At 38.8% G+C, this 27,485-nt stretch overlaps 1 protein-coding gene across 1 annotated transcript in view; it reads left to right on the top strand.

The window, feature by feature from the left end:
- LOC115411697 (MAGUK p55 subfamily member 7-like) overlaps positions 1 to 27,485 on the top strand; it is a 134,262-nt gene that overhangs the window by 374 nt on the left and 106,403 nt on the right. The window contains exon 3 of the mRNA XM_030123912.1: positions 112 to 257. Within this exon, the coding sequence (XP_029979772.1) occupies positions 112 to 257 (146 nt within the window). The remainder of the gene's footprint in view (positions 1 to 111; positions 258 to 27,485) is intronic.

The raw sequence follows: 27,485 nt of genomic DNA, 5'->3' as shown, positions 1-27,485 counted from the left end.
ATGCACTCTAACACTCACCCACACATTGCTGTAGCCGACTGACACACACGTGCATGCCTTTTGACAAGTAGCCACTAAAATCTGGTTCTCTTGCAGGACTTGATGGCATAAATCGTGAATGTGGATTCAGCTGGTCCCAGGGGAGAGCGGCTCTCTACTCTGACGCCCCGCTGTCATTTTCCACAGCCTGAGGGGAACCAGGAAGCAGCAGGCAGAGGCCATGCCTGCCCTGGCCACCGGAGCCGGCCAAGAGCCAGGTAAAGACAAGTTTACAGCAACAACATTATGACATAAACCCCAGCTCTGTTTTAGATTTGTGCATATGATATCAGTGCACAAAATGAAGTAAACAAAAGCTTCCAGTGTGTTAGTTTCAAATATGCCTCATGCTGTGAGGTTTAATGCACCTGCTTGTTTTTGCTGAGTTTCATTAATCTTATAATAGATTTTATAGAAAATTTAAAGTCCAACTTTACTACCCCCCTCACCCCACCCCCAAGAGTCTTTCTCCGCCCACAATTTGGAAAGTGCAACAGTAACAGGAAGAGACTGTGAACTGTGAATGCCCAGATGTGTATGTCAACTCAGACATCCACAGGACAGAGAATCACAAGAAACCTATGCACAATCATGAAGGTCTGTAAGAGTAAATTTTATTTTTTTGTACTGCATTAAAGCTATACCTACCGATGTGGCATTTCTCACAGCACTTAGTAAAAGTTTGAACATGAACAACCCGCCTCCCTCCAAAGCCCCGCCCCCTTCCCTCTGCCTGAGCACTGAGGCTCCTCCTCCTCTCTCCTCCTCTCATCTGATGCGCGATGGAAACGGAGGAGGAAGCAGAGGCGGAGGTCTGGTCCGTTTTGGCGTGTCCGGGGACCCCTCCCTCAGTAATCAGATGCATCATCCACCTGCCGCGGGCCCGCGGCTCCTGTTCCATCAGTAGACCTGGTCTGTGCAGTACTGGGTCAGTGACTGCAGTGCCCAGGGGATGGGTGCGCGCACTGTGAACACGCGGCCTCCGCAAATTTTCCGTGGACATTTGAAGTTTCATAGTCCATACAATTATCATCCTACATCATCCTACACTGTGTGACACCATGTCCATGTACCTGTATGAGTCCCACCGTCATAAAAGCTGAGCTTTATGCAGACCTGTTCAGTCCAGTACAGCTGACTTCCGGACTTTTATCTCCATCCTTCATTCATCAGACTCCCGTTTGTGCTCCTCAGTTGTTGTTTCTGTTAATAAATCAATTTTTTCCCTTCCACATGTGCATGTCAGTTCTGTCCATACACATCCTAGACAGTAGACTGTGGTCAGTGACAGGAGGGGCAGCGCCAGTGAAGTGTCAGATTCAGAGGGACACATATCGGATGTGAGACGGCGATAATGGATCGGATGCTGGACGGCTGTAATGGATGATTGACAGGAGGCTCAGTCAGGTTCAGCCAATTATTTTATTCGGACTGACTAAAATGATTGGTCAGACTTTTATCAGAAATATATGAGAATTAAACATTTTTGAGTTTCAATACCTGGCGGATTTCTTTTACATTTTAGTTTGACACACACTTATTAGGAGCATTTTAAGATGACAAAAGAAAAGTGTAAAAATGCCACATCATACGGTATAGCTTTAAGGTCCACATAGAAAATCTCTATTACTTTAAATATATACTTGGACTGAGTAATGTGATGAACTTGAGTTTAATTGATTTTATTTGTCATGTAATCATCTTTTCAGAGTCTTTGTATAGATTACACCATCCAAACAGTAAATAACAGCATGGTCAAACTCAGCTAACATTTGATTTAAATAACCCGTTCATCAGCATAAATATAGTATTTTTCAGAGTGTTGCACACAGGCACTGTGCCAACTATGGGTTTGTAGCATAAATGGTTTTTCAGGCCATTTGTAGTGACCCTCAAGCCTGCACTAAAGTGTTGGGGTTCAGTCCACATTAACTTGCAGAGTTTATGTAACATATTTTCTTGCTGCTGAAAAAATAATGACGACGTCTTACCATAAGTTCATCAGCTGCAGGATTGACCTCTGAAGACAGATGCTCAGAGTTACGTTAGAGTGAAAACGTTTTTTGATTCATTATAAAACTCCTATGGGACAAATTAAGCCCCCACAGTCTAGAATTAATGGAAACCCTGCAGCTGTTTGTATAGTAAAATGCTGATAGTGTTTACCTCATCTGTATGTTGTCAATATTGTGATGATGTTGGTGAAAAATTATGTAAATCACAGAGGTTCTAGTCAGATAACTATAACAAAAATACATCACTCATCAGTCTAAACATCCACCCAAACAGCAACTCTGCCACAGCCTAAATCGACCAGCATTGTAACTGATTTTTTGTTTTTTAATGAATCTGGTTGTTCTGAATTCAGCAGTTTCTTTTAGTTTCCTGTCAGAAAATCAAGGAGGATTATCAGTATCTGGCCACACACCTGATTACCTAGTGGGTTTTTTTCACATTTATTTATTCATTTTTAAAATTTTAATAGAAGTTGGATGAAGTAGAATAATTCCAAATGGCTGATTGTACTCCAGCATCATGATGTGAAGCTCAGGGTGATTTAAAAAGTTGTTGTGAGTCATACTCACAAAATTGATCAGTTTTTCTATGCTTCATCACCACCTTTCATGTGTTTCATCGTCATTCATCACAGTCCCAAAAACATTGTACACATCACAAAACACATCAGATCTATACTTAATGATTGTCTCATAACGATCTAAAAGTGTGAAAATAGTGACATATCCCTAGGTTGTTTCAAATGTCACCCTGCAACAAAAAAATTAGACAATGCCTCTTTACTGTGACATGTAAACTTTTTGTTGGGTTTGCTTCCTAATAAATCTAATATTAGATTAAGTAAAACATAGTGACGTCCACTTTAGTGCACTGGATTCTTGATCTGGTCTGCTCTTGGCCCAGATTATGTCTAATAGGAGCTATTTTTACTCACTGCTTCTGAAAAATAAACAGAATCTTTTCTGCGCTGTCCAAAATGAAAAACACACCATTGCTAATTCACAGTTTAACAGCATAAATCAAAATATGTTTACACTACTTGTACTCTTGTCTTCTTTTGTCATGAGGAGTGTGTGTATCTGTATGATAAGTGTGTGATGTCAAAGTGAGGAGTGTGTCAAGTTTGTCAGCATTCAGACAGCTGACGAAAATCACCACCTCTCTCCTCAGGAACTCTATCCTCCTCTCAGACGGGCTTAATGGCTGGCTACATCATCCCACACACACACACACACACACACACACACACACACACACACACACGTGCAGTGGGAGTCATTTCCCAACCCAACAAGCTGCAGGATAGCAAGAGGACAAAAGGAGGACAGACATTAAGTCCCGCTCTGATGGATAAAGAGTGTGTGCATTTTCTGCGTCCAGACTTTTAACAGAGTTACCGTCATCCTGGAAATTTGTGCAGACAAAGTAGAAAGCCAGACCGTCAATTACGATTAGAGTCATTTTGGGCAATTACCGGCAAGGGCTCAGGTTTCCAAATAAAACACGTAAAGACTCCTCCGGCCCATCTCCTCTGCTTCCTTCGTGATGGTCCTGTGAAGTTGTGTGTGCAGGTGAAACACGATGAACATTATGGATGGACTTTGGGTCATGGATCTCCGAGACCGGGTGAAGTCACAAATACTTGTGGCTGGCCTGGCACTGGGACTACACGGCATCGTACCAAAGTTTACAGAGAATACTGGTACTGTTCCACTGGGTATCATGATAATGCTGTAGATTTAAGAGATAAACGGTCGTTAGGATGACGGAAAATCTGTTGCATTTGTAGTGTGTTACATGAGGCAAACGTCTTAGCTACATCTGTTCTGTGTCAAATCAGTTAGCACTTGAGACTACAGCTTTGAACACTCTTATAATGAATACAATTTTATGAGGAACAAAAAAGAAGAGTGGTCTATGTTTCCAAAATGTTTGAATAGTTACAGGATTCAAAATCCACTGCTAAATGAATAACCACTCCTCAACTTCAAGTGTTCTTTTAATCTGATCTTAATTCATGTCAGCTCAGCAAGGTTTTCTAAACGCCCCCCACAGCCACATAACAAGTGAGCATATTGTGTTTCTTGAAGGCATAGATGATTTTTAACCACTGTCACAAAATCAACAAAAACAGAGTGAGATCTAAAACCTAAGACCAGCTGTTGTTGTCATCAGAACATGAAATAAATATCAATATAATATATCAATATAATACAAATTCAATGTGTTCTGTGGATTCAATTATTAATCTTTTCTTATTGAGACATTATCATTTTAAAACGTGTCTGGAAACTGGTAAATCCTAGTTATGTTGAATAAAGTCACTGAGTGTAGGATTCATCCCATAATCACTTTTTAAAACTTCGTGTGCTTTATTTGACATTATGAGAAGGGCAGTAAATGGAAAATGTCAAGGATGCAACAATGGATTTTAAGACCTGCAGGACTCTTCCCAGTGTAGTATAGGAGAACATACAGCTCAGTGACATCCACTATCCACAAACTATTGCACTAAACACCATCACTGATTTGAAAAAAAATAGGACCAATGGCCCTGTAGCTTACCGGCCAAATTAAAAACTTTGGGAAATGTATCCAGATGTCATTTATTATCACCCAGTTATGTGTATTTATTATATTACAGAAATCGCCCATGTTTTGGCAATATTCCAATCAAATCTGTAAAAATTTCAAATTCCAACTTGATATCATTGATACTTACTGATTCAATCCACTTCCGATCTCTTATAATGGGAACATTTTTCAAAATCGCACCAAATCCAGAATCAGATCCGGATTGAAATAATTTCAATACCTTGTGTTGGCATCATCATAAAGAAGCTGTATACCAAGTTTGAAGTCAATCATAGTCAATCATAACTGTAGTTTCGGAGAAGAAGACAACTGAAATGTTTTCCCCATAACAGCCCATGTTAAATTTTCCGTAAGTTCCTGGATCCAGAAGAAGATCCTGATTAGCATGTGGCCATTATGTTTTGGTCATCTCCCCATCAGGGCTGTACTGTAGAAATTTCAACTTGATATCATTTATATTTACTGAGTTATTGCATCGATCCACTTCCTATCTCTTATAATGGGGAAATTTTTCAAAGTCGCACCAAATCCAGAATCAGATCCAGATCCAAAGTACCAAGTTTGAACTCAATTGGAATTGTAGTTTCGGAGAAGAAGACAATTGAAATTTTTGTAACGGACGACAGACAACAACAGATGCCGACAACGCCGACGAACGCCACATGATGACAATAGCTTACGGCCTGTCGGCTGGTAAGCTAAAAGTCATCACTAAAATGAAAAATGACAAGTTGACTTGTATGTAAGCTTAAACTTCCAACACATGTATCACCTCATATCACTTGATCTTTAAAAAAGGTCTCAAGGAACAGATATTCATGGTGGTGTTAAAATTCTTCAAACTCACATCTGCACACGGAGGTGGACCGTACATTGTTGTGTTAGAGCTCAGATGGGATTTGTTTACTTTTTGTAATTGTGGCAACTATCAGCCACAGTCTAGAGCTGATTTTTGCAACTTGAACAATAACCACAGACTTCTTAAATATGGCAAGAGTTTAACTTTTCTTTGACACTGTAATAACATGATAATGAGGACAGACAGCACAGTGCAGAACTGTCATGTGAAAGTTGCATGAATGAATTACAGTGAGAATGTTCAAACTGCAGTTTTGTTACAAAATATCAGACCTAGGGCTGCTCGATTATAGGAAAAAAAAATAATCACGATTATTTTAGCAATAATTGAAATCACGATTATTAAAAACGATTATTTGTTAACCTTAAAGTTGTATATTTTTTTCTTGCAAAACAATGTAAAATATACTCTTTAAACATAAATAAAGCTTTTAACCACTAAAACAAAGTATGTTCACTTTTGTACGAAACAAAAAAATCTTTGAATGCAAATAAGTGTACCGTAAATTCAAGTATGTTTCCTTTTGTAAACAAATAGTGCACTGTAATGAAACTGCTATAGACTTGCCATAGAACTGTAGCAATAAAAAAAAAAAAAATCACGTAAAGTGCAAATTATAAATTCAAGTATGTTCAGTGTAGTATGAAACAGTAAATTCAGTGGCGTGCCGTGAGGTTTCAGTTAAGGCCTTCTGTATACATCAGCCATCTAGAATGCGTACGTTAGGGTTATACGGGTTAGGTTAGGTTAATACGGGAGTTGCAGCGTAAAGAGATTCGGAGATTGAAGATTGCATTGTGGGTGAAGTTGTAAACGGAGTTGTTTTTATGTGTTTTAGTTTTTCATAAGATTATGATAAAGGTGGTGGTGGTTAAACTTTAGATGGTTACAAAGGTTTGCTGTGTTAGCGGTCGGTACGGACACAACTACGAAACACTTTTTGCACGTGATGTGTTTTTGCTCTTCGTCTTCTTCATCAAACCCAAAGTGATTCCATACAGTTGAATTTGACTTGCCTTTTTTGTTTACCAAGCACTTCTGCTGTGATTCTCCTGCCGTTTTTCCAGACCGCTAGGTACAACTTTCCTCTTTGGGTGGACCTGCCGGCTAGCTGGCAGCAGTATCTTAGAGGGGGGCGGGGCAGAGCAGCTCATGGGAGTTTGCGTGCACGTGAATTAAAACAACTCAAAATTAATCATCGTTTTTTCTCGATTACATAATTTTTGTAATCGTTGCGTGTAATAATCGAAATTGTAATTGAATTTCGATTAATTGCACAGCCCTAATCAGACCTGCATCTGATTCAGAACCACAGCCTAAGACACATGACTGTTATACCTTATCAGTTCTATTATATTAATACACAACTCAACTCATATTAAATATGTTTGTTTTTTAGGTTTGTAGAAAAGTGAAAATTGAATAGATTACACAAATAAATACATTTATACACAAATACATTGTGTAGTAAATTACTGTTCAGGAACTGACACTGAAAGTAATTAGTATCAGGTCTAGTTATGAAAATGACAAACCTGCAATTCTACATGTAGAAGTGGCCATATCAGAATTGAAAAGACCAGATTCTGTATGATATGAGCCTTTCACATAGGCAAAAAAGGAGAAAAAAAACATTAAGATAAAAATATACAATGAAAATAGAAGTCAGCGATATAAGCAGTAAATAAGTATAATAGAAGTATGAAAGCAGTATTAAAAACAGTTAAAAAACAGTAGCACAGTAATAAATATCTAAAAAATAAATATCACAAATTGCTCTTAATGATATTGCACAAGAGAACATTGCACATTCCCTTTTAGGGCTGGATATCATGGCCAATTTCCATCATCGATTCGATTTTGATTCATAAGGTTCTGAACTGATTAATCACGATTCAATTCGATTCGATCCAGTATCGATTCGATTCAGTATTAATTGATTGATTCAGATTAATTTAGTGATATCAAAGAATAATTTTGAGTTGTAACCTGATTATTTGACTACCGCAGTCATGCAACACATCAATACTGGTGTCAATATTGATATTAGAAAGGAAATAAATATAACATTTCAGCAGGAAGTAGCTGAATCTGCTCTGAAATAAGAAACATTCCCATGTTTCTACAGTGGCTCAGAACGGATTTCTTTGTCATCTTTATTCTGTTTTATGGCTGGTGGCTTCTACTCAGTGTGTGTGTGTGGGGGTGTGTGCGTTCCATGAGTGTTGGTCGGGGGGGGGGGGGGGGGTAGCATAGCGTAGCGGTTGGACATTGTCGCTTTACTATTCATCCAAGTTATTATTCCAAGAACAACCGGCTTCCGCGACTCACCTCAGAGAACCTCCAGGCAGCCACTTCCTTCACACTGCGGGTTCGAGCTTGAGGCCTGGAGGGGTTTTCCCCACCCTTCCTCCGTGTCTTTTCCATGCCAGAGCCGTCGCGAGCAAGACCAAGACACCCCGTCGTCCCCAGGGGTTCGGAAGACGGAGCCGGCCGCGCTTCCATGTACTCCTGGTCCTGCTCTGAAAAATCAGTCTCATCCACTATTAATTGATTACACAAAATTAAAATGAAATCAATCTAAGATTGAGTAAATCAATTTTTTTACCCAGCCCTATTCCCTTTCCTTTTATAGTGTCCATGAACAGAGGTAGGTGGACAAACTAACAGTATTTTCCTCCTGCCATCAGTCTTACTGTGGCAGGTGTTACGACCCAGCCTTGGGGTTAACCAGGATGCACATAATGTGCTCTCTTTTGACCCGTTTCCACTACGTGGTATCGACTCGACTCGGCTTGGCCTTTTTTGTGTTTCCATTACGAAAAGGACTTGGAATCTGGTACCCAGTACTACTTTTTTGGTATCATCTCTGCCGAGGTTCCAGGACTGGGGACCAGATACTAAAACGTGACGTGTACACACTGCAGACCACTGATTGGTCAGACAGTTGTCTGTGTGACCCACCGTTTTACAAAAAACAGATGCGGAAGTTGACAGTAAATATAGCGGTACATTAATCTACATGATAACAGCCCAAAACACCATGGTCGGTCGAGGAGATTCAGTCTTAGGTGGCCGACGTAAAAATTCAGACGAGACAACACGCAGCAAGCGAGTTTATCAGCAACTCTCTGAACCGATGACACAGAAGTAACGCGCTGCATCACTGTGACGTCCAGGTACTGTAAAGTCGGTAGTATCTTGTAATGGAAACGCTCTCCAGGAATACCGAGTCGAGCCGAGTTGAGCTGGTTCCACATAGTAGAAACGCAGCATAAGTCCTCTCCCAACTCCCAAGCACAACATCAGACCAGAAAACTACAGTCCAAAATATTTATTTTATACAAACTCAAAAAGGGTTAGGGGAGGGCTCAGCTAAAACAACAAACAAAAAGCCTTCTTCAAAGCAAAACTAAATTTCCTACAAAAAAATTAATTCAGGAAATAAAATACAATAAACTAACCTAACTCCCTTAACCAAAAAAAAAAAAAAAAAACAACCCAGGAGAATAGTGTTAACACAGAAAGAGCCACCCTCCCCTACCAGAAATTTGGACTGATTCAAGCACTATATACATCTATTTACAATACACACTATTAGAGACACAAATGTATAACATGATTTCTGGTGACGAAACGCAGCAGGATCTCTGTTGGGAGCTGGGCAGAGACCAGAGAGAGAGAGCTGCTGCATCCAGGGCCATCTTTAAAGGCTGGTCCATCTGACGGCACCAATCAGTAGCTTCCTGCAAAAAGGCAAAAGAAAAGCACAACATCCCTACAGGACTGGGGGAAAACACAACATCACATCAGAAAATATACACATACAGTTTGCTTGCAAAAATATTCATACCCCTTGAACTTTTCCACATTTTGTCACACTACAACCACAAACATAAATATATTTTATTGGAATTTTATGTGAAAGACCAACACAAAGTGGTATACAATTGTGAAGTAGAAATAAAATGATACATGATTTTATTATTGTTTTACAAATAGAAAACTGAAAAGTGTGGTGTGCAAAAGTATTCAGCCCCCTTTTCTCTGAGTGCAACCATTTGCCTTCAAAAGTTCCCTGATGATTGCTGAATGATCAAATGTTGACCAAATGACTAAATATAGTACACCTGTGTGTAATGTAATCTCAGTACAAATACAGCTGTTCTGTGATGGCCTCAGATGTTTAAGAGAATATTGGGAAGCAAACAGCATCATGAAGTCCAAGGAATACACCAGACAGGTCAGAAATAAAGTTGTGGAGAAATTTAAAGCAGGATTAGGCTATAAAAAGATTTCCCAAACTTTGAACATCTCACGGACATCATCCAGAAATGGGAAGAGTACGGCACAACTGCAAATCTGCCAAGACATGGCCGTCCACCTAAACTTACAGCCCGAACAAGGAGAGCACTGATCAGAGATGCAGCCAAGAGGCCCTTGGTGACTCTGGATGAACTGCAGAGATCCACAGCTCAGGTGGGGCAATCTGTTCACAAGACAAGTGTTAGTTTTGCACTGCACAAATCTGGCCTTTATGGAAGAGTGGCAAAAAGAAAGCCATTCTTAAAAGAAAACCACAAGAAGTCCCATTTGCAGTTTGCCAGAAGCCATGTGGGGGACACAGCAAACATGTGGAAGAAGGTACTCTGGTGAGATGAAACCCAAATCAAACTTTTTGGCCTAAATGCAAAACGCTATGTGTGGTGGAAAACTAACACTGCACATGACTCTGAACACACCATCCCCACTGACAAACATGGCGGTGGCAGCATCATGCTCTGGGGGTGCTTCTCTTCAGCAGGGACTGGGAAGATGGTCAGACTTGATGGGAAGATGGATGGAGCAAAATACAGGGCAATCTTGGAAGAAAAGCTGTTGGAGTCTGCAAAAGACTTGAGACTGGGGCAGAGGTTCACCTTCTTAGCAGGACAATGACCCTAAATATAAAGCCAGGGCTACAATGGAATAGTTTACAACTAAACATATTAATGTGTTAGAATGGCCCAGTCAAAGTCCAGACCTAAATCCAATCGAGAATCTGTGGCAAGATCTGAAAACTGCCGTTCACAAACGCTGGGGATGAGGCTCTGCTGCTCCCAGTTGATCAAGATCTGATCCAAGCGGTGAGCATCACGGTGGATCATGGTGCATGGTTTCACTGCCATAGTCCAGATCATCTTTCGAATCTGAGTCAGGTTCACTACATTCGTCTGACCAGGATTTGTCAGATGAGCTGGGCTGTTGCAGTGAAACCATGTGACCCGCTGATGCTCACCACTCAGCCCGCTTTGATTCTCTACGGCTGATTTTCTATAAAGCTCCCTCCTTTGATTGGTGTCTTTATCATCTTTTTGACAACACTCTTTTTCTCGGAACCTCAGCGACATACTCTGTCCAAGTGTGAGCTGCCTCAACTTTTCCGATTTCATTCCTTTCACCATCTTCTCTCTCTCATTCTTCAACTTCCTGCTGCGCTGCCACCACCTACTGATCCTGTTATTTATTCGTTACCTCTGCCAAGGAAGCTATGTTTTTGTCGGCGTTGGTTTAACTGTTTGTGTGCAAGATAACTCTAAAAGTTATTGATGGATTTGGATGAAAATTTCAGGAATTGTTGATACTGGCACAAGGAACAAATGATTACATTTTGGTGGTGAGCGGGGGTGGGGGGCCAGGGGGGCCCACTGATCTGCCTTGGCGGAGGTCTGTGATCTACAAGTGCTTTTCTAGAAAAGACAGCGCAGACCTCCGCCAAGGCAGATCACTGGGCCCCCCCAATCACCACCAAAATTGAATCATTTGTTCCTTGTGCCAGTATCAACATTTCCTGAAATTTTCATCCAAAGCCAGGGCACTGATCTGCCTTGGCGGAGGTCTGCACTCTCCGAGTGCTTGTAGTTATATATGTTATATATCCTTTATCATTATTATTATTATTATTATTTTTTTTTTTTTTTTTTTTTTTATTTATTTATTTTATATTGTTTGTCAGTACACTAAATTCTATGATTACAATTCTTTGATTACAAGCCTGATTTTCACCGACAAGCACCCCCCTCCCATAAAAAAAACATAACTGACGTCTATAGACGTCGTTGGGAGTCAATATTCGGATTTGAATTGATGTCCGTATGTTTGCCACTGCTGTAGCGTGTCTATGGACAGGTCCATCCAGGTATTGTATGGGGGTGCATTCCGTGACGTACATTAGTGATGTGTGGTTCAGTGGGTTACTCGCAGGTTGGGTTGGGTCATGTCAAATAATTCCACAAAAGCCCTGTGGATTGAAGAAAATCTGACTCGCACATTACTACTGTACGTACCTCATAATGAGAATGCGCAGACCATAAAGTGAAAGTGAAACTGATAGACCCTTTAGTCATTCCTCTAAGCCTCTCACTGTTGTGCAGCTCATTTTCCTTTACCAGGCAGGATGTTTGTTTACCCCCCCGCCCCAAGAACCTGGCCTGGATCTTGTGACTACATCCGATCTGATCTTCTAAAAAATGCAGGATCGGCAGCCGATACCGATCTTTAGATCAGATTGGGACATTCCTATTAAGGTGTGCTGCCCTCCCTCTGTGTTGTTTACCTGAGTAACAAACAACAACATTAAAATACAACATCAGCTCTAGTTAGCTTTACAGGTCAGACAGTCAGCCCAAGGAGTTATTATTTAAACAAACAAAAACTTTTGTTTTTAACTTTGTGAAAATACCGAGATCAAACTCTCACAAAAGAAGATATGTTGTTGAAAGTGATGTCTTTTAGTCTCTGCAGCAATCCAGGCAATCCGACGTCTTTTTGTTATGTCCTCCATCTGCTGCCCATAATAACCCCTTTTCCAGGTGGGAAAACTGAAAAATCCTATTCCACGGTTGAATTTTTAATCATTTGAATTATTGGTTGAGACATGTCTAGTCCGCGCTGAATTGTTTTAACTCACCAAAATGGCAGAACAATCCTGAAATGCACTGCAGTTTTGCTGGTGTGACATTACCTGTCAGAGACTGATACAAATAAATTTGCCTTGTCTTGCCTTTTTTAAAATTAAATTCCATCAAAGTCTTCACTACATTTATTATATAAATCTGGACAGATATATAATTTTCAACTTGACAGATTGACAGAGGTTTACAGTCTCTGTTCAGTAAGTCTGGTTAAGACACTTGTAGGCCCTGTGATTCTAAATATTATGTATGGCACTGACTTATATGTGTTCACTTATGTTCTATAGTATACCATAAGGAAAAAAATAATAAAAGCATGGCTGTACTGAAGTGGTGTCAGGCCACTGGTGCATCTTTTGATTTGTAGTCTACTATAAGATGTACATAAGCTTCTGAAAGACTCAAATCATCAGTCTGGAGCTTTGGCATCAAGGTAGAAACACCTTGACAGAGAAACATAAATCCAAAGAGACCAATACCAACACGTCCTCCTCTTATGCAGGCTGCCAACAAACACAAAGACATTACAGTATGTTGTCAGTATCTTTTCTTGCCATCAATAGACACCTCACTGCACACAAAAAGATGATGAAGTACTAGGCTTAGGCTTTAACATAATGGGGAAAATATTATCATTAATATAACTGTTCTTTAGTAGCAGCTCTCCTATTTCATCACCAGGTTTGGGCAGAGAAGTGTATGAGTGTGTGTGTCCCTTCATTTGTAGATTTTATTAAAACACTCATTATTGGAGTGTTTGGAGAGCAAATACGTGGGCAGACAAATGTGGGTACATGTAAAATCATACCATCCCTCTCTTTCTCTTGGTCTCAGCCCAAATAAACAACAGGCCTCTGTGTGAAATAGAGTCTAATAAATGAAATGAAATAGTGAGAAAATAAACGTCAGAAACAATAAAATGTTGGAAAACTAGCCTTTAGATACGACCACGGGGAGTGCTGGAGAGGCTGTCCTGGTGATTGGGTTACAGAGACTCAATTCAATGTATAACTTTCAACTTTTTTATTGATGCTTTGGAAGATATTAATGATAATGCTTTAGCTGATGCTGCTGGTCCATGGACTGTATATGAAAAGTGAACAAGGCCTATGTTACGTCACCCATTGGTTTGTAAATGGCTGTTAGAAGCCTTGAGTTTGGCTTTTTGGCGGTTGTCATCTTGGTTTTATTAGCTCACCGGCCAATAGACCATGAGCTGAACAGGCTGTGTTGTTGTCACCGTCGTCATCTTCGTCTTTGTCAGCAATTTCTTCAAACATCTCTGACAGAACTAACAGTCACATTCATTTCAAATTTTATTTGTAGTTTCTTGTCTACAAAGCTTGTTAACATTTGTGACAAATTAAGATTTTTTGGAATTTTTGATGCATTTTTGACATTAAAAATTTGCCTTCAGTTATAATGGACTATGTTCTGATGGCTTATAGCATAGAAATGGTTAGAGATGTCAATATAGTTACTAGGGACTTTCATTTGTGTCCATGACCTTTGACCTGGAGTGACCTTTAAGGGTCAAACTCAAGGTCACCAATGTCTAATCAATGTCATCAACAATCTTCTTTCTTCAAACTACTAGTTGGATTCATTTCAATTTTTCACTGATAGGAAGTCATATATGCATAAGTTAATTGTGAAGTTGGGAAGACATCAGAAGGTTATTTTTGATTTAAATATGATTTATTTTCTGTCAGAGGTTGAACATGACAGATGTGCTGAAGAACTGCTTCAGATAAATTAAACAGTTTTAAAAGAGAATACAAACAAAACAGACCATCTTCACAAAACAATACTGGGGTATATACGTGGGGGTGCGTTCATTAACTGCCGTAACTGGCGTAAAACCAAAAGTGAAACTTACTCATTACTGTCACCTAGTGTGTTTAAGTGTAAACTAGAATTCATATCCCTTTAACCAAACCGATTTTTGCTGCCATTGTATGTGGAGACAATGTTGTTCAGTTGGTTGTAATCTTCAACTTTACCTGTAGATATCAGTGAATATGACACACAGGACCTTTTACATAGGGCTTATGGGGTTTGGAGACAGCCTCAAGTGCTCATTTGAGGAACTGCAATGTGTAACACCTGAGTGTTTGAGTTCTTTTTTTAGCCCCGTTTGTTACTGACCCTTTTCTTGGTGTTTGAAGCATTTTTCTTTTGTGAACCCAGCTCCTAATCTTCATCATTCAGAAAAACCTGCCCCATGCTTCAGGATGGATGTGTATAGCTGTGATGTGACATTCTGTTGGCCGTTGTTCTTAGGATCTAATAGATAAACATCCATGAATTCACATTCTAAAAAGGCAGCCAAGAAGAGACACAAAATTAGCTTTTAATTGTGCAAACACTTCATAGGGCTGATGATGCGGGAGCCAGATCCACAGGGATATTTCGGCAATAAGTCAGACCTCTGCTCAGATTAACCTGTACACTCAGTAACCTCCGCCCGTCACTTCCCCCCACCAACAAACTATGCAGCTGCTCTCCAGCTCTCGTCTCTCCTCCAGACAGCTGCTGTTAAGAGATTTCTCCTCCTGCTCAGCTGTGATAGACTTTTTGTTGTGGGCTCAGTCAGGGACAGATAACTGTTACGCCTCCGCTTGGGTTGGCTCGGCTCTTCTCAGTTTATTTCAGCTCCCACTCAGGGATTGTCAGACAGACACAACCAGCCCACTGCTCTGTCTGCTGCTCACCATTTGTCTCCCATTAAACTCCATTAGCTGCAAGGTTAAGTTTGGAGAATTTTTTTTTTTTTTCTGTTGCTCTGTGTGGATTATGCTCTGTTTACAACTGGTCCATCAACCTCAACAGAATTGCCATCATTCAATGTCATAGTGATACTGCCAGGCTCAAAAAAGTCTGATAAACACACACTGATGCAGGAAAACTGAGAGAAAAATAATACATAAGACAAGTAAAATGTAAAATTTGTGCCATATAATTTGGAAATGTATATATCACAGTAGAGATTGAAATCCAGTAGGATTCATAATCCTACTAGGACAGATAGGAATTTTAGTTTGTCCTAGGACAAACTGAAATCCTATCTGTCCTAGGGTTAGGGTTAGGGTTAATCTTCAGATCCTAATTTCTTGTAGGATTTCAGTTTGTCCTAGGACAAACTAAAATTTCAATCTGTCCTAGTAGGATTCGTAATCCTACTAGGACAGATAGGAATTTTAGTCCTAGGACAAACTAAAATTCCTATCTGTCCTAGTAGGATTACGAATCCTACTGGATTTCAATCTCTATTGTGACATATACATCATTGTAGAAGTTGTCCTAACAAATACCAGGTCATTGGAGGGTTACATTTGGAGCATTTGATGTTAGACTGTTGTAGTTTAAGTTGTGTTTCAGCCATGGGTTAAACACAAAAACTAGGTATTCCCTTTCAAATGAAGTCTATTACACTTCTGTCACAGATTTAATGAAGAAAAAAAAATATGAATGCCAAAATTTAGTGGAAGTTAACTGGGTCAGCTCTACTGTTAACATATTGTAGTAAAGCACATAGTGGAATTTCCCACTTTTTGACAACAATGGGAACATTTACCATCACTTTTCTGTTGATATCATTAAGGCTCGAATTTAATGTTTAGGGTGTTGTTAATGCAACTTGTCCAGTTGACCTCTGGGATTCAGAGTCAGCTTTGTATACACTGTCTGGATGTGAGGAGCTTCTAATTTTTTTTTTCTCCTAAGGTCTCAGTTTCCCCAGCAGAGACCCTCAGACATGCAGATTTTGGTTTATGGCGTTCTGAGGTCACTAAACCTCCTGGAGCGAGAGTGGGTGTTTGCTCCTTGTAGTCTCATTTCCTCTGTGTTTGTGCACTTATTATGTGATTGCCTGTTATTTTGTTTTTGTTTTTGTTTTTTTTTGTTTTTTGTAATTGTTCAGTTGTGGGGAGAAGATGTAGAATAGGGTAGAATAGCGATAGAAGTGATCTAGAGCATACGGGGCAATTACAGGTTAGTTTATGTTGCTAAAATGTAAAGAAGAAAAGCATATTGACTTAAAGAAAAATAAGAATAAATAACTTTAAGAGAAATATTCAAGAAATTCACAAAGGTCAAAGTTGCCATATGAAAGAGGCAATAAAATCAAGACATTCCTGCTCTTTTCTCAACTAGATAAAACATGGCCAGAAGTGAGTGCACACCTCCACAAAGAAGTGTGAAATAGATTATTTGCCCATCTTCTGGCCCTGCTCCAAGAATTTGATAGGCTGGTCTTTAATCCATGCTCTGTGTGACTGGACTTTTCCCTCTGCGTTGTTTTGTTGTTGGACATGCGTAAACTGAAGACACAGTGATTCATGCGGAGGCACTCTCCATTAATTTAGCCTGGACAACAGGATATAAAACAGTTAGCTGGGATGCTAATTCGTGCCCTGTACCCAGATCTCTCGCTGGAGACAATATGCAAAAGGGCCAACAACATACCTGGATAACAGGATATAAACAGTTAGCTGGGATGCTATTTCGTGCACTGTACCCAGTGATGAAAATATCATGCTAACACCATGCGGGACAGACAATAAAACCAACAAGTTCAATATCAAAGTAAATAGACTTAAACATAGATGACATAAATATTAAGAAATATTAGCAAATAAGTGTACAAATACTGAGGATGTGACAATATGGGCACTGACCTCTCTCCAGAGAGAATATGCAAAAGGGGAGAGCTACGGGCACACAGGGAATTTATACATGAACACTACAGGGGGACACATGAAGAAGAGGTGGGTGTGGCTGGAGGACCAACACCCCAAACAGACTGTACAATAAGCAAGACGCTAGGTATGTCTAAACTATGAATGAAAACGACAACTGTACCCAATTTTGTGTAGTTATATAATGATATCTATTGAATGGGTTACATCTACAATTCTGAGAAGTTTCATGACCATAATACATTGTAGTAGTTTTTACGTAATGCTGCTGACAGACAAACAGTAATGAAATCATATCCCTCCTGTATATGATGTACTTTCTTGTTAAGAGCTGTGTATCATATTGACCATAAAATATACTGAATATAATGCATTTTATCTGGATCTTCTTATGTTTAATACATTATTAAGTTCTTTTTGAATGTTTCAGAAGTTCTTGAGAAACAAGTCATTGTTTTTTTTTAATTTACATTGTATTACTCGTTAGAATTATTTTCTTCTAGTTTTTAAATTTTGTTTATGTGTTTTAATCTTTGTTCATTCAAAGATAATGTGATGTAGTAACTATAGTAACTGATTTTATAAATATTTTTCATATATTTTATATATATCTGTAATTGTTTAATGGGGGATAAATAACAACAGTTGGTGAATCCCCATCATAGAGAGCCTCTATAGAGTCTATAGAGACCTATGTTGGGTTTTAGGTTTGATATGACAAAAGCCTGAGTGAGTGATTGATTGATTGATGTATTTATTTCAAACATGACTGTCAAACAGAAGAAAATAAATAAACAAAATATTTAAACATAAGACATATAATACATATTCGAAAAGGAGTGAGAAGAAGTACAACTTATAAACTCCCACCCCTTCTCCTTATATAATTTATAACAATAATAACCTTCCTAGTCTAATCATTTCTATACACAATGCCATAATATGACTGATACTTACTAGTAAATAATTATGTTTCTGGCTTTACATTATTATGAACAAATATAATATGATTTACATAAACACATAATACAATAACACATATATGTAAATACATATTCATACACAGATCTATACACACATATACACCTACATATATACACACACACATACACACCTATACACCTACATATACACACACACATACACACCTATACATACATATACACACACTTACCACATACTTGTACATCTTTATCACACCCAGTGATCCCCAAGCCCTCCCTCATCCCTGTACCTCTGAAAAATTGTGTCTTTGTGCCTCTTTTTAAATTCTTTCATGCTTGGACATTGCTTTAACTCTATATTAAATCTGTTCCACAGTCTCACCCCGCTGACAGAAACACAAAAACCCTTCCTAGTCATGCGTATTAAGGGAATTTTAAAGTTAATTTTCCCCCTTAAATCATAACCCCCCTCATGAATACTGAATAATTTCTGTATATTTGTTGGTAAAAGATTATTTTTAGCTTTGTACATTATTTGAGCTGTTTGATAGTCCACAATGTCTGTGAACTTGAGTAATTTTGACTGTAAGAATAATGAGTTTGTGTGTTCCTGGTAGCCAACATTATGAATGATCCGAATTGCTCTTTTTTGAATAATAGTGGCTGTAGTGAGGTCTTATAGTTGTTACCCCAGATCTCAGCACAGTACTGTAAATATGGTGAAACTAGTGAACAGTATAGAGTGTGAAGTGACTTGTGATCCAAAATCTTCTTTGCTTTATTTATTATTGCAATGCTTCTGGAGACTTTGGTTTGTACATATTTGATATGGGCTTTCCAACGGATTCTGTCATCAATGGTTACCCCCAGAAATTTTATTTCATGAACTCTCTCTATTTCAATTCTGTCTATTTTTATTGTTACCTGTGAATTAGTTCTACAATTACCAAATGTCATTAGTATTGTTATTTTTGTCTTGCTAAGATTTAATGATAACCTGTTTCTGTCGAACCACATTTTTACTTTGTTCATTTCTGTACTAACTTCCTCCTGTAATTTTTGTAAGTTATCCCCAGAGCAGAAAATATTTGTATCATCAGCAAATAACACAAAGTGCAATACTTTGGAAATTTTACATATTTCATTTATATACAGAAGAAAAAATTTAGGACCCAATACTGACCCCTGGGGGACCCCACAAGCAATGTCCAAACATGATGAATCACAGTCACCCAATTTCACAAACTGCCGACTGCCACTTAAATAACTTTTTACCCAGTCCAGCACAATCCCCCTTATGCCATACCTTTCCAGTTTAGTGAGTAATATTTTATGGTTGATGGTGTCAAAGGCTTTTTTTAAATCAATCAATATTCCAATGGCATATTGTTTATTATCTATAGCATTTGTGATTTCTGCTGTTGCTTCAGTTATTGCCAATGCTGTTGATCTGTTTGTCCTAAACCCGTACTGATTCTCTGCAAGTATTTTGTGCTTTTCTAGGAATGTGTCCAGTCTGTTGTTGAAAAGTTTTTCCAATATTTTTGAAAACTGTGGCAGTAAGGAGACAGGTCTGTAATTTGTGAAATGGTGCTTGTTTCCAGCCTTGTATAGAGGTATGACTTTAGCTATTTTCATTGTATTTGGAAATGAACCGGTTTGAAATAAGTTACATATGTAGGTTAGTGGTTTTGAAATCCCCTCAATGACCTTTTTCACCAGTGACATATTAATATCATTAAAGTTGGTCGACAGTTTGTTCTTACATTTTCTAACAATATTAACAATTTCATTTTCATCTACTGCTTTAAGAAACAATCAGCACTTGTTTCTTTCTGATAAATGTTCACCATATTTCCCTGGATCATGGATTTTTCTTTCAAGATCTGGCCCTACATTTACAAAGAATTCATTAAAACTATTAGCCACCTGTTTCATGTTATAGTTTTCACTATCCTTATCAATAAAATGCTTAGGCAGACTATTATGTCTAGATCCATTTTTTATAATATTGTTTAGTATATTCCAGATAGCTTTAATGCTATTTTTGTTATCATCTAATATCCTCTTGTAATAATCTTTCTTACTTACCCTGATTGCAATAAAAAACTAGTTCACTGTGTGATATTAGTGACAACTAGCAGCAAATTTAGTATTGAAACCAACTCCACAACCCCCTATTCTCAACAGTGGCAGCAAAAATCCCCTTATTAGAGTCAGTGAAAGTTTTCTCTGTTCTGGTATTTTACATGAAATGGATAATAACTCTGCTCCGTACTCAAACATAAAAGCTGATACTAATAATAATGTAGCTTCACAGTGGATGCCACTTGCTAAAAAAGAAATAAGAAAATTGTGAAGAGGAAGTCTGTTTAGAGTGCGATAGAAAGACCAGTCCCTCCAGAAAAATGCAATTGCGTGATCACATAATTCAATGCATAATCAAGGAAATAGCACGTATTATGCAGGGGTCCGCATTTTTTAAAAAAGGGAGCATATTCACCGCAATAACAGCATATTTCCGCGAAAAATCTGCTGTTCTCCCGTGATTTCTTAATCTACACATTTTTGCACGTAAAGTTTCAAGGATATTTTATTGTAACTTGACATGGGTAGCGATGTAATATGCAATATGCAACATCCTTGGCTCGCACGTGCACAGAAAGTAAACTAATCGCAAGCCTCAGAAAAAATCCTGCAAGATGATGAAAAATGCAGCTCATTTGCCGAAAAAAATATCTACAAGATGGAGCAAGCCAGTACTCTGATGTCCTGCATGAAAGTAGCGGCATACTATTTTGCACCCCATGCAACTGTACGTTGGAACATAAAAGAAAACTGAAGCTGGAGAGCCACTTTTCCAGCACAGAAAATTTGAAAATGTTTTCTGCTGCAGCGATAATAATGTTATATGAACATATAAGGTATAATAGCCTTGAAACAGATGGCCTTGTTCTACCTCACTTTTTGAAGCAGAAAGCAATTATTTTATTTTTGACACTTCTGACTCAGGAATGTTAAAGCTATGTTTGAGCCATGCTTTGAAAATAAAGAAAAACTTAAACATAACCAGCACTTTCTCTGATTTAGTGTATGCTTTCTTTCTTTCTTTCTTTCTTTCTTTCTTTCTTTCTTTCTTATGTTTGCTTATCATAGGATGTAATTAGACATTTTTCACTTAGTAGTAGCCTAGTTAGAATAGGGTGTGGGAGAATAATCAGTTTTTTTCACTGAAACGCATGATTTTCCAGTTCCCACATATTTTCGCAACTTTGAGCATTTTTTTGCAAATTCCCGCAATGTCACCACATAAAAACCCTGCATATTCCATCGCATGTTCAAAGATTTTTGCCTGCATTTTTCTGGGGGGACTGACAAACAGTGGTATAGCATGGTGCACCAAGTGAACCAAGATCCGCTCCCTTTGTGAATATAAATGGCTCATTCTAATGTAACATAAAGTTAACCTCATTTTCTCCTGATAAGAAACATAATAAATACTATTTTACATTTCTCCAAAATCTCTCCCAAAAAATCTTACACTTCTAAATAAATGTGTGGTTTGGAGACAATGTGCAGGTTCTTTTGGCCGGTGTCTATGTACAGCATGCCGACAAGCCATCCCCCCTTGTATCATTATTGTCACTGCATGGTGCCACTTTAACCATCCACCGCAGACCAGTCCAGAACTATGCACACATGCTTTGAAACCAGCCCCTCTAAAGAGCACATGCCCTTTTATTAACCTCATTAAAGTTAACTGTGTTATTTCAAACTGTACCTGCATGTTCTATCAAGGTTTACGGCCCCCGCACAGCATTTAAAGATAAGGGTGGCTGAGCCATGCGCAGCTGTGGAAGAGGTGGGCGACACTACTTGCATGAAAGACTACACATGGAAATCTTTCAACAGGACAATGATTTTACCAGATACACTAATAACTTATTGGCTGAGTGTGTGCATGTTTGTGTGTGATAGATGAGCAATTCCAGCCATCTTTTCCTCATCTGTCTAGTGATAAAGAAGGTGATGGCTGTATAATGATACAAGATAATGAGATCCACTGCCTCATGGTTTCTCCATGGAAACATACGGAAGTGTAATGCAAAAAGATAAAGATTAGAATAAAACACACGCTCCACATAATAGCACTGTTAGCAATATAAGCCACATTGTTTTTTCTGTCAAGGATAAAAGTACATTTTTCCATCCTGATGTCAAGAATCCGGAGTATCTGGCCTTGGCCAGGTTCAGCTCGTGGGAGATGGTAGGGAGGGTTTGGGGGAGGACTGAGCACGACTTGGGTTGGTTGGGGAAGGGGGGGTGCTGATCCCCAAGGGGAGCTTCCAGCCATTTGTCGTGGTCCCTGGCCAGTAGCCGGTTCTGCACCGCAGTGATACAGTATCGAAACACTTGGATTTTTCTTGCCACTGGAAGAGCTCCCTGTTTCCAGTTATATCAGAACCAAAATTTCCACATCATTTTAGCAAAAAAAAAAGAACTGTCTAAGGAAGCAGATGTAGAAGAAGGACATCTAGTGAGTGCAACTGAAGGAGAAGAATGATGACTTTTATTTGTCTGAATAAGAATAATTCATTCTCTATTTTTGAGGAAGGGTGATATTCTCCCGTTTCCCCTTCCAGAGCACACAGGGCACTAAATTGGTCAATGGTGGGTAGGACATGCTCACTTGCATTATAGAGAACCTGAAAACAGCTTTACAGTCCATGTGCTCTGTTTGACCGACAGGCAGTCGAATGTTAAGTAATAGTCTTTCAATTCTGACATAGGGATTAAATGTAAATTTGAAGCACGTTGTCTTAAATGCTGCTGTAAATGTATGATTAAAATGAAACCGTTTCAGGTGGTATTGGCTCCCATGCCTCTCATATCCCTGGAAGATTTTCTAGAAATAAGGATCTGACTGCAGCTCTGAACAGAACATGCCGGCCTGTTCCAGAAAGTCTGCTCCTGTTCCATTGCCACAGTAAGCAGAGGTGGCAGGTCATTTGGATCTGGCCGGCTTGTTGTGGCTTCTGTGTTTTGTCTACCACGTTAGAATCAATCTAAGCTCAGACTCAGCCAAACAACAGCCTTTCATATCCTTTCTGGGGGAAAAGAGAAGTTTTGGATGGCCACTGCCAAACTCAGCCTCCCCACAGCCTTGTGGTCCTTTCATCCCAGCATTGAGCAATCCCAAGACTGGCACTGCACTTTATTCTTCCTCTTAAACATTTCTTATTACCTGTCTTAATCCATAATACTGTGTCTGTCATCATCCCCCCCGCCCAGATGTTTCTAACCTTTTGTCTGTTCTCCATGTTCTGTCTTCCCTTTAGATTATATGTCATTTGTGAGTTTTTTGGATGTCGGGCAGAAGGGCCACTGGACAAGATTCCAAGTCCATTTTATTATTTACTTTATTCCAGACCTGTCGCAGGTGCTTCCACTTACTTGTCTGCAGTGTGATTGCTAAAACTATTTTAGCTGCAAAGTACTACTGGCTCCTAAAGTGGTGGAAGGATATTGCAGACTATATGCATTCAATTATGTTGATTAGACTTGTACTTTTGTCCCGAGCTCTGTTTTCAATGTGCTGACAGGTCTTTGAAGTATAAAGGTGTGACGAAGCAGGGAGTACACGATGGGTGAATCACTTAACTATGTGATATTTGATGGCATGTTGCAAATAGGATGAAATAAAGTAAATCGTTTTTGAAAAGCTTGGGCTATTCTGGCTCTTTGAAAAGGTCCCTACAACCAGGAATGTCTTCACTCTCCCTTGATTGAGGCATGACCTCACTGAAGGGCCATGGATTCTTTTGCAGGCCCTGAAATGTCATACATCCAGAGTTCAGGTTGTGGTAGTGAAACAGTCGATATATGATTGGAGTGACGGTTGATTGCACCTGGACCGGCCTGCAGTACTTGAAGTCATTTTCCATGCCGTGGAGCCCTAACTAACATCTTGCAAAAACTACTCGCTCATATGTGGTTTTTTTCTCCTTGCAAAAGGATGGATTTATTCAAAGACCATGACACTGAAATCATCGAAGATGATGTTGGAGGGCTCAGACCCCTGACTTTTTGTAATATGGAGAAGTGGTTTGGTCTTTGGAGCTGGTAATGGGTGGCTTGTGGGTTTGAACAGAGCACAGACTCCTGCTGTTATGTTCCTCAGCCAGCTTTATACAGTATATTACTTCTCTCCACGGTCTACCACTGTTATACCCCAAGTAGAACGCTGCTGGACTCATTGGAAGTCATGTTTAACAATCACAGCGTCTACTTGGCTAATATACCTCATAATACTCTATAATTTTTTGTCTGGTAGGTGATGGTGTAACAGTCATATGGTCAGTTAGACCAGGCAAGCTAGACTGCCCCTGTTTTCCCTGCTTCTGCCTCCTACTGTAGAGGAAAGAAAGTATAAAACAGGTTCATAGGCACAGGTAGTCAGTCGCTTGGGGGCAGTGAAGTGATGACGTACTCAAGCCTGTCCTGTATTGGCCATGAACAAGGGGCCTTAAATATTTCTCCTTTTGTTTGGCTCCCGACTCAGTTTAAATCCATCACCCCTCCCACTATTTGTCTAAAGTTTCTCCCCTCGGACATTAATCTGTTTGTAGAAGTGCAGAAATCATCATTGTAATTGTTGTTTCTTGCCATTGCAGAAAGCCATCCAGGCTTTTTCAGTGTTTTCTGCTTCATCTTTGTCTTTACACTACAGGAAACCGGCCTGCTTAAAAAGAAGCCAAATACTCTTAAACATAACCACATTGTCTTGTATTAAGCAAAACAGCCGCCAGTGGGGTAAGCTAATTTTGCTTGGCTTCATTTCTTTAAACTCACATAAGTCGAGCCAAACAGCGTGATGGGCCTTAAAACTAGAAGAAAAGCCAACATTTAAGCAAGTTGTGCTTATTCTTCTGCTAGGATATTATGTAAACCATTGTTTGATGCTGTTACGGGTTAAATCGAGTTCAATATTAGAAGGAATACCTTATTAAAACAAAGCAAGACATTTTTTCTTACAATGAGATTACTTTTTTAATGAAAAGCATACCTGACAAGATGAATCTTCGTTTTTTAGAAGAAAATAAGGCTCATTTCCAAGCCTTTTAATTTACTTTCTCTTTCTTTCAACTTTTTTATTTTTCTTTTCATAGTATTGTGCTTACACAAATGTTATTTCTTTCAGTGGTTAAGTTTTTACCAGCATACTTTCATGCACATATTGGAATAATCATATTAGAAAAGTTTGCTGCAAATAGAAAAGAATATTACACAAGCTTTTTTGTTGTTTTTTTAATTGGGGATGTGAACAGTTAACAAACATTGTAGTCGTATAACAGCTGTTTCTGTTCATAGAAATTAATAAGATTTTTGTCATGTCTTCCATGACATTAAAACATCAGAGGTTGTTGCAACATGTATATACAGCTCTGGAAAAAATTAAGAGACCACTGCAATTTCCTATGAAATCAGCATGTCTGCATGTATGACAGCCATTCCATTCCTGCGTCTGTAGAATTACAGCACAAGCACACCTTGTTCTACTTAATAAACACTTGATCCATGTCTTATTTAAGAAGGAGAAGTATAAACACCACTACTGTAAATGGAATGGTAAATGGACTGAACTTATATAGTGCATTTTCTACACCTTATGGTGCCCAAAGCGCTTTACAATTCCTCACTTTCCCCCATTCACACACACATTCATACATCGGTAGGCAGCTGCTGCCATGCAAGGCACTGCCAGGCTCTACTGGGAGTAATTTAGGGTTCAGTGTCTTGCCCAAGGACACTTCAACATGTGGATAGTCGAACCGCCGACCCTTCAGTCAAAGGATGACCTGCTCTACCAACTGAGCCACAGCCGCCCATGATGGCCACACTACTGAGGCCATCTCTATCTTCTTACAGGTGGCAAAAACAGTGCTATTAGCAAAAGTAATTGGAATCAAAAAATAATTATTGAAAACTACTGAACTTCTGCTCTGACAATGTTCCCAAACTCTAAGGACTGGTTTTTCTATCAGAACAATGCTCCTTGCCCCAGCTAGGTCAATAAAAGTGTGGATGACGGACCACCAGATGAAGACCCTGTCATGGCCAGCCCAATCTCCCAACCTGAACCCACTTTGAAAACTTCTGGAGGAAAAGGGATGGTTTCAAGCCATCGAACATTGCTGAGCTTCTTGACTTCCTATGCCAGGAGCTGCATAAAGTCATTCAACAGCAATGGTGGAGAGCCAAGACACGTGAAAGCTGTCATTGAAAATCAGGGTTATTCCACCAACTATTGATGTCTGAACTTTTCCCAAGTTGAAACATTAGTATTGTGCTGTTCAGAAATCAGCATGAACTGGTTTTCTTTGTATTATTTGAGGTCTGAAAACACCTGCATTTTTTTGTTATTTTGACCGTGTGTTGTGTTGTGCAAATACATGCTCTAAATAACAATATTTTTATTTGAAATTTGGGAAAAATGTTGTCTGTAGTTTTAGAGAATAAAACAAAAATGTTCATTTTACTCAAACACATACCTATAAATGGTAAAATCAGAAAAAGTAATAATTTTGTAGTGGTCTCTTATTTTTTTCCAGAGCTGTATGTATTGATGATGAGACCATATGATCTCTGGTCATTGATACAGCTGAGTAACAAGCCAAAAAAAAGATAAAAAATGTTCATCTTAATTGATACAAGCAATTATCATGACACATCTCAAGTTGTTTCCTTCTTTTTTAAATGCTGGTTTTTGGCCTTGACTCAAAGTTGAAGGCAGTTATTTTTGTATTGTTTTAGACCTTTCTTTATAGTCACAGCATACAAAAACATTTGGCAAAGAGCAGAATGTTTTCAGAAATTTAGAGGTAATACATATACATATCAATTATTATAATAATATCCTTGACCAACATTAAGTAAATTCAACAAAACAACACATTGTTTTATCAGAATACTCATCCTTGGAAAAAAAAAAAAAGAATTCACCATTTTCAAATACTTGTAATGTAGTCCGCCAGCTTCTGATACACTGCATTGTAATTTATTTCAAATCTGTTGAACTGTTTAAATGTTCTTAATTTTATTTTTTTTGTTTTTTACTTTAGATTTGCTTGATAATCATACAGGTCCATGGCTAATGTGGATCTCAGATGTTGCTCTGCTGTGGAGATTAATCAAACCTTGAGTGGATTATCCTACACAATTTGCAGCTGCTGCTCCCACTCCTGTTTGCTACCATTGTTCTCAACAGATGGTCCTAAAACATGTTCACAAGACATACTGTGAAGACTGTGCTACAAAACACACACACACACACACACACACACACACACACACACACACACAAAAAAAAAAAACCTTC

The sequence above is a fragment of the Sphaeramia orbicularis genome, chromosome 20 (assembly GCF_902148855.1).
Source record: "Sphaeramia orbicularis chromosome 20, fSphaOr1.1, whole genome shotgun sequence".
NCBI classification, from domain to species: Eukaryota; Metazoa; Chordata; class Actinopteri; order Kurtiformes; family Apogonidae; genus Sphaeramia; species Sphaeramia orbicularis.
Note: the sequence above shows the minus strand (reverse complement) of the source record. Positions and strands in the feature narration are given on the sequence as shown.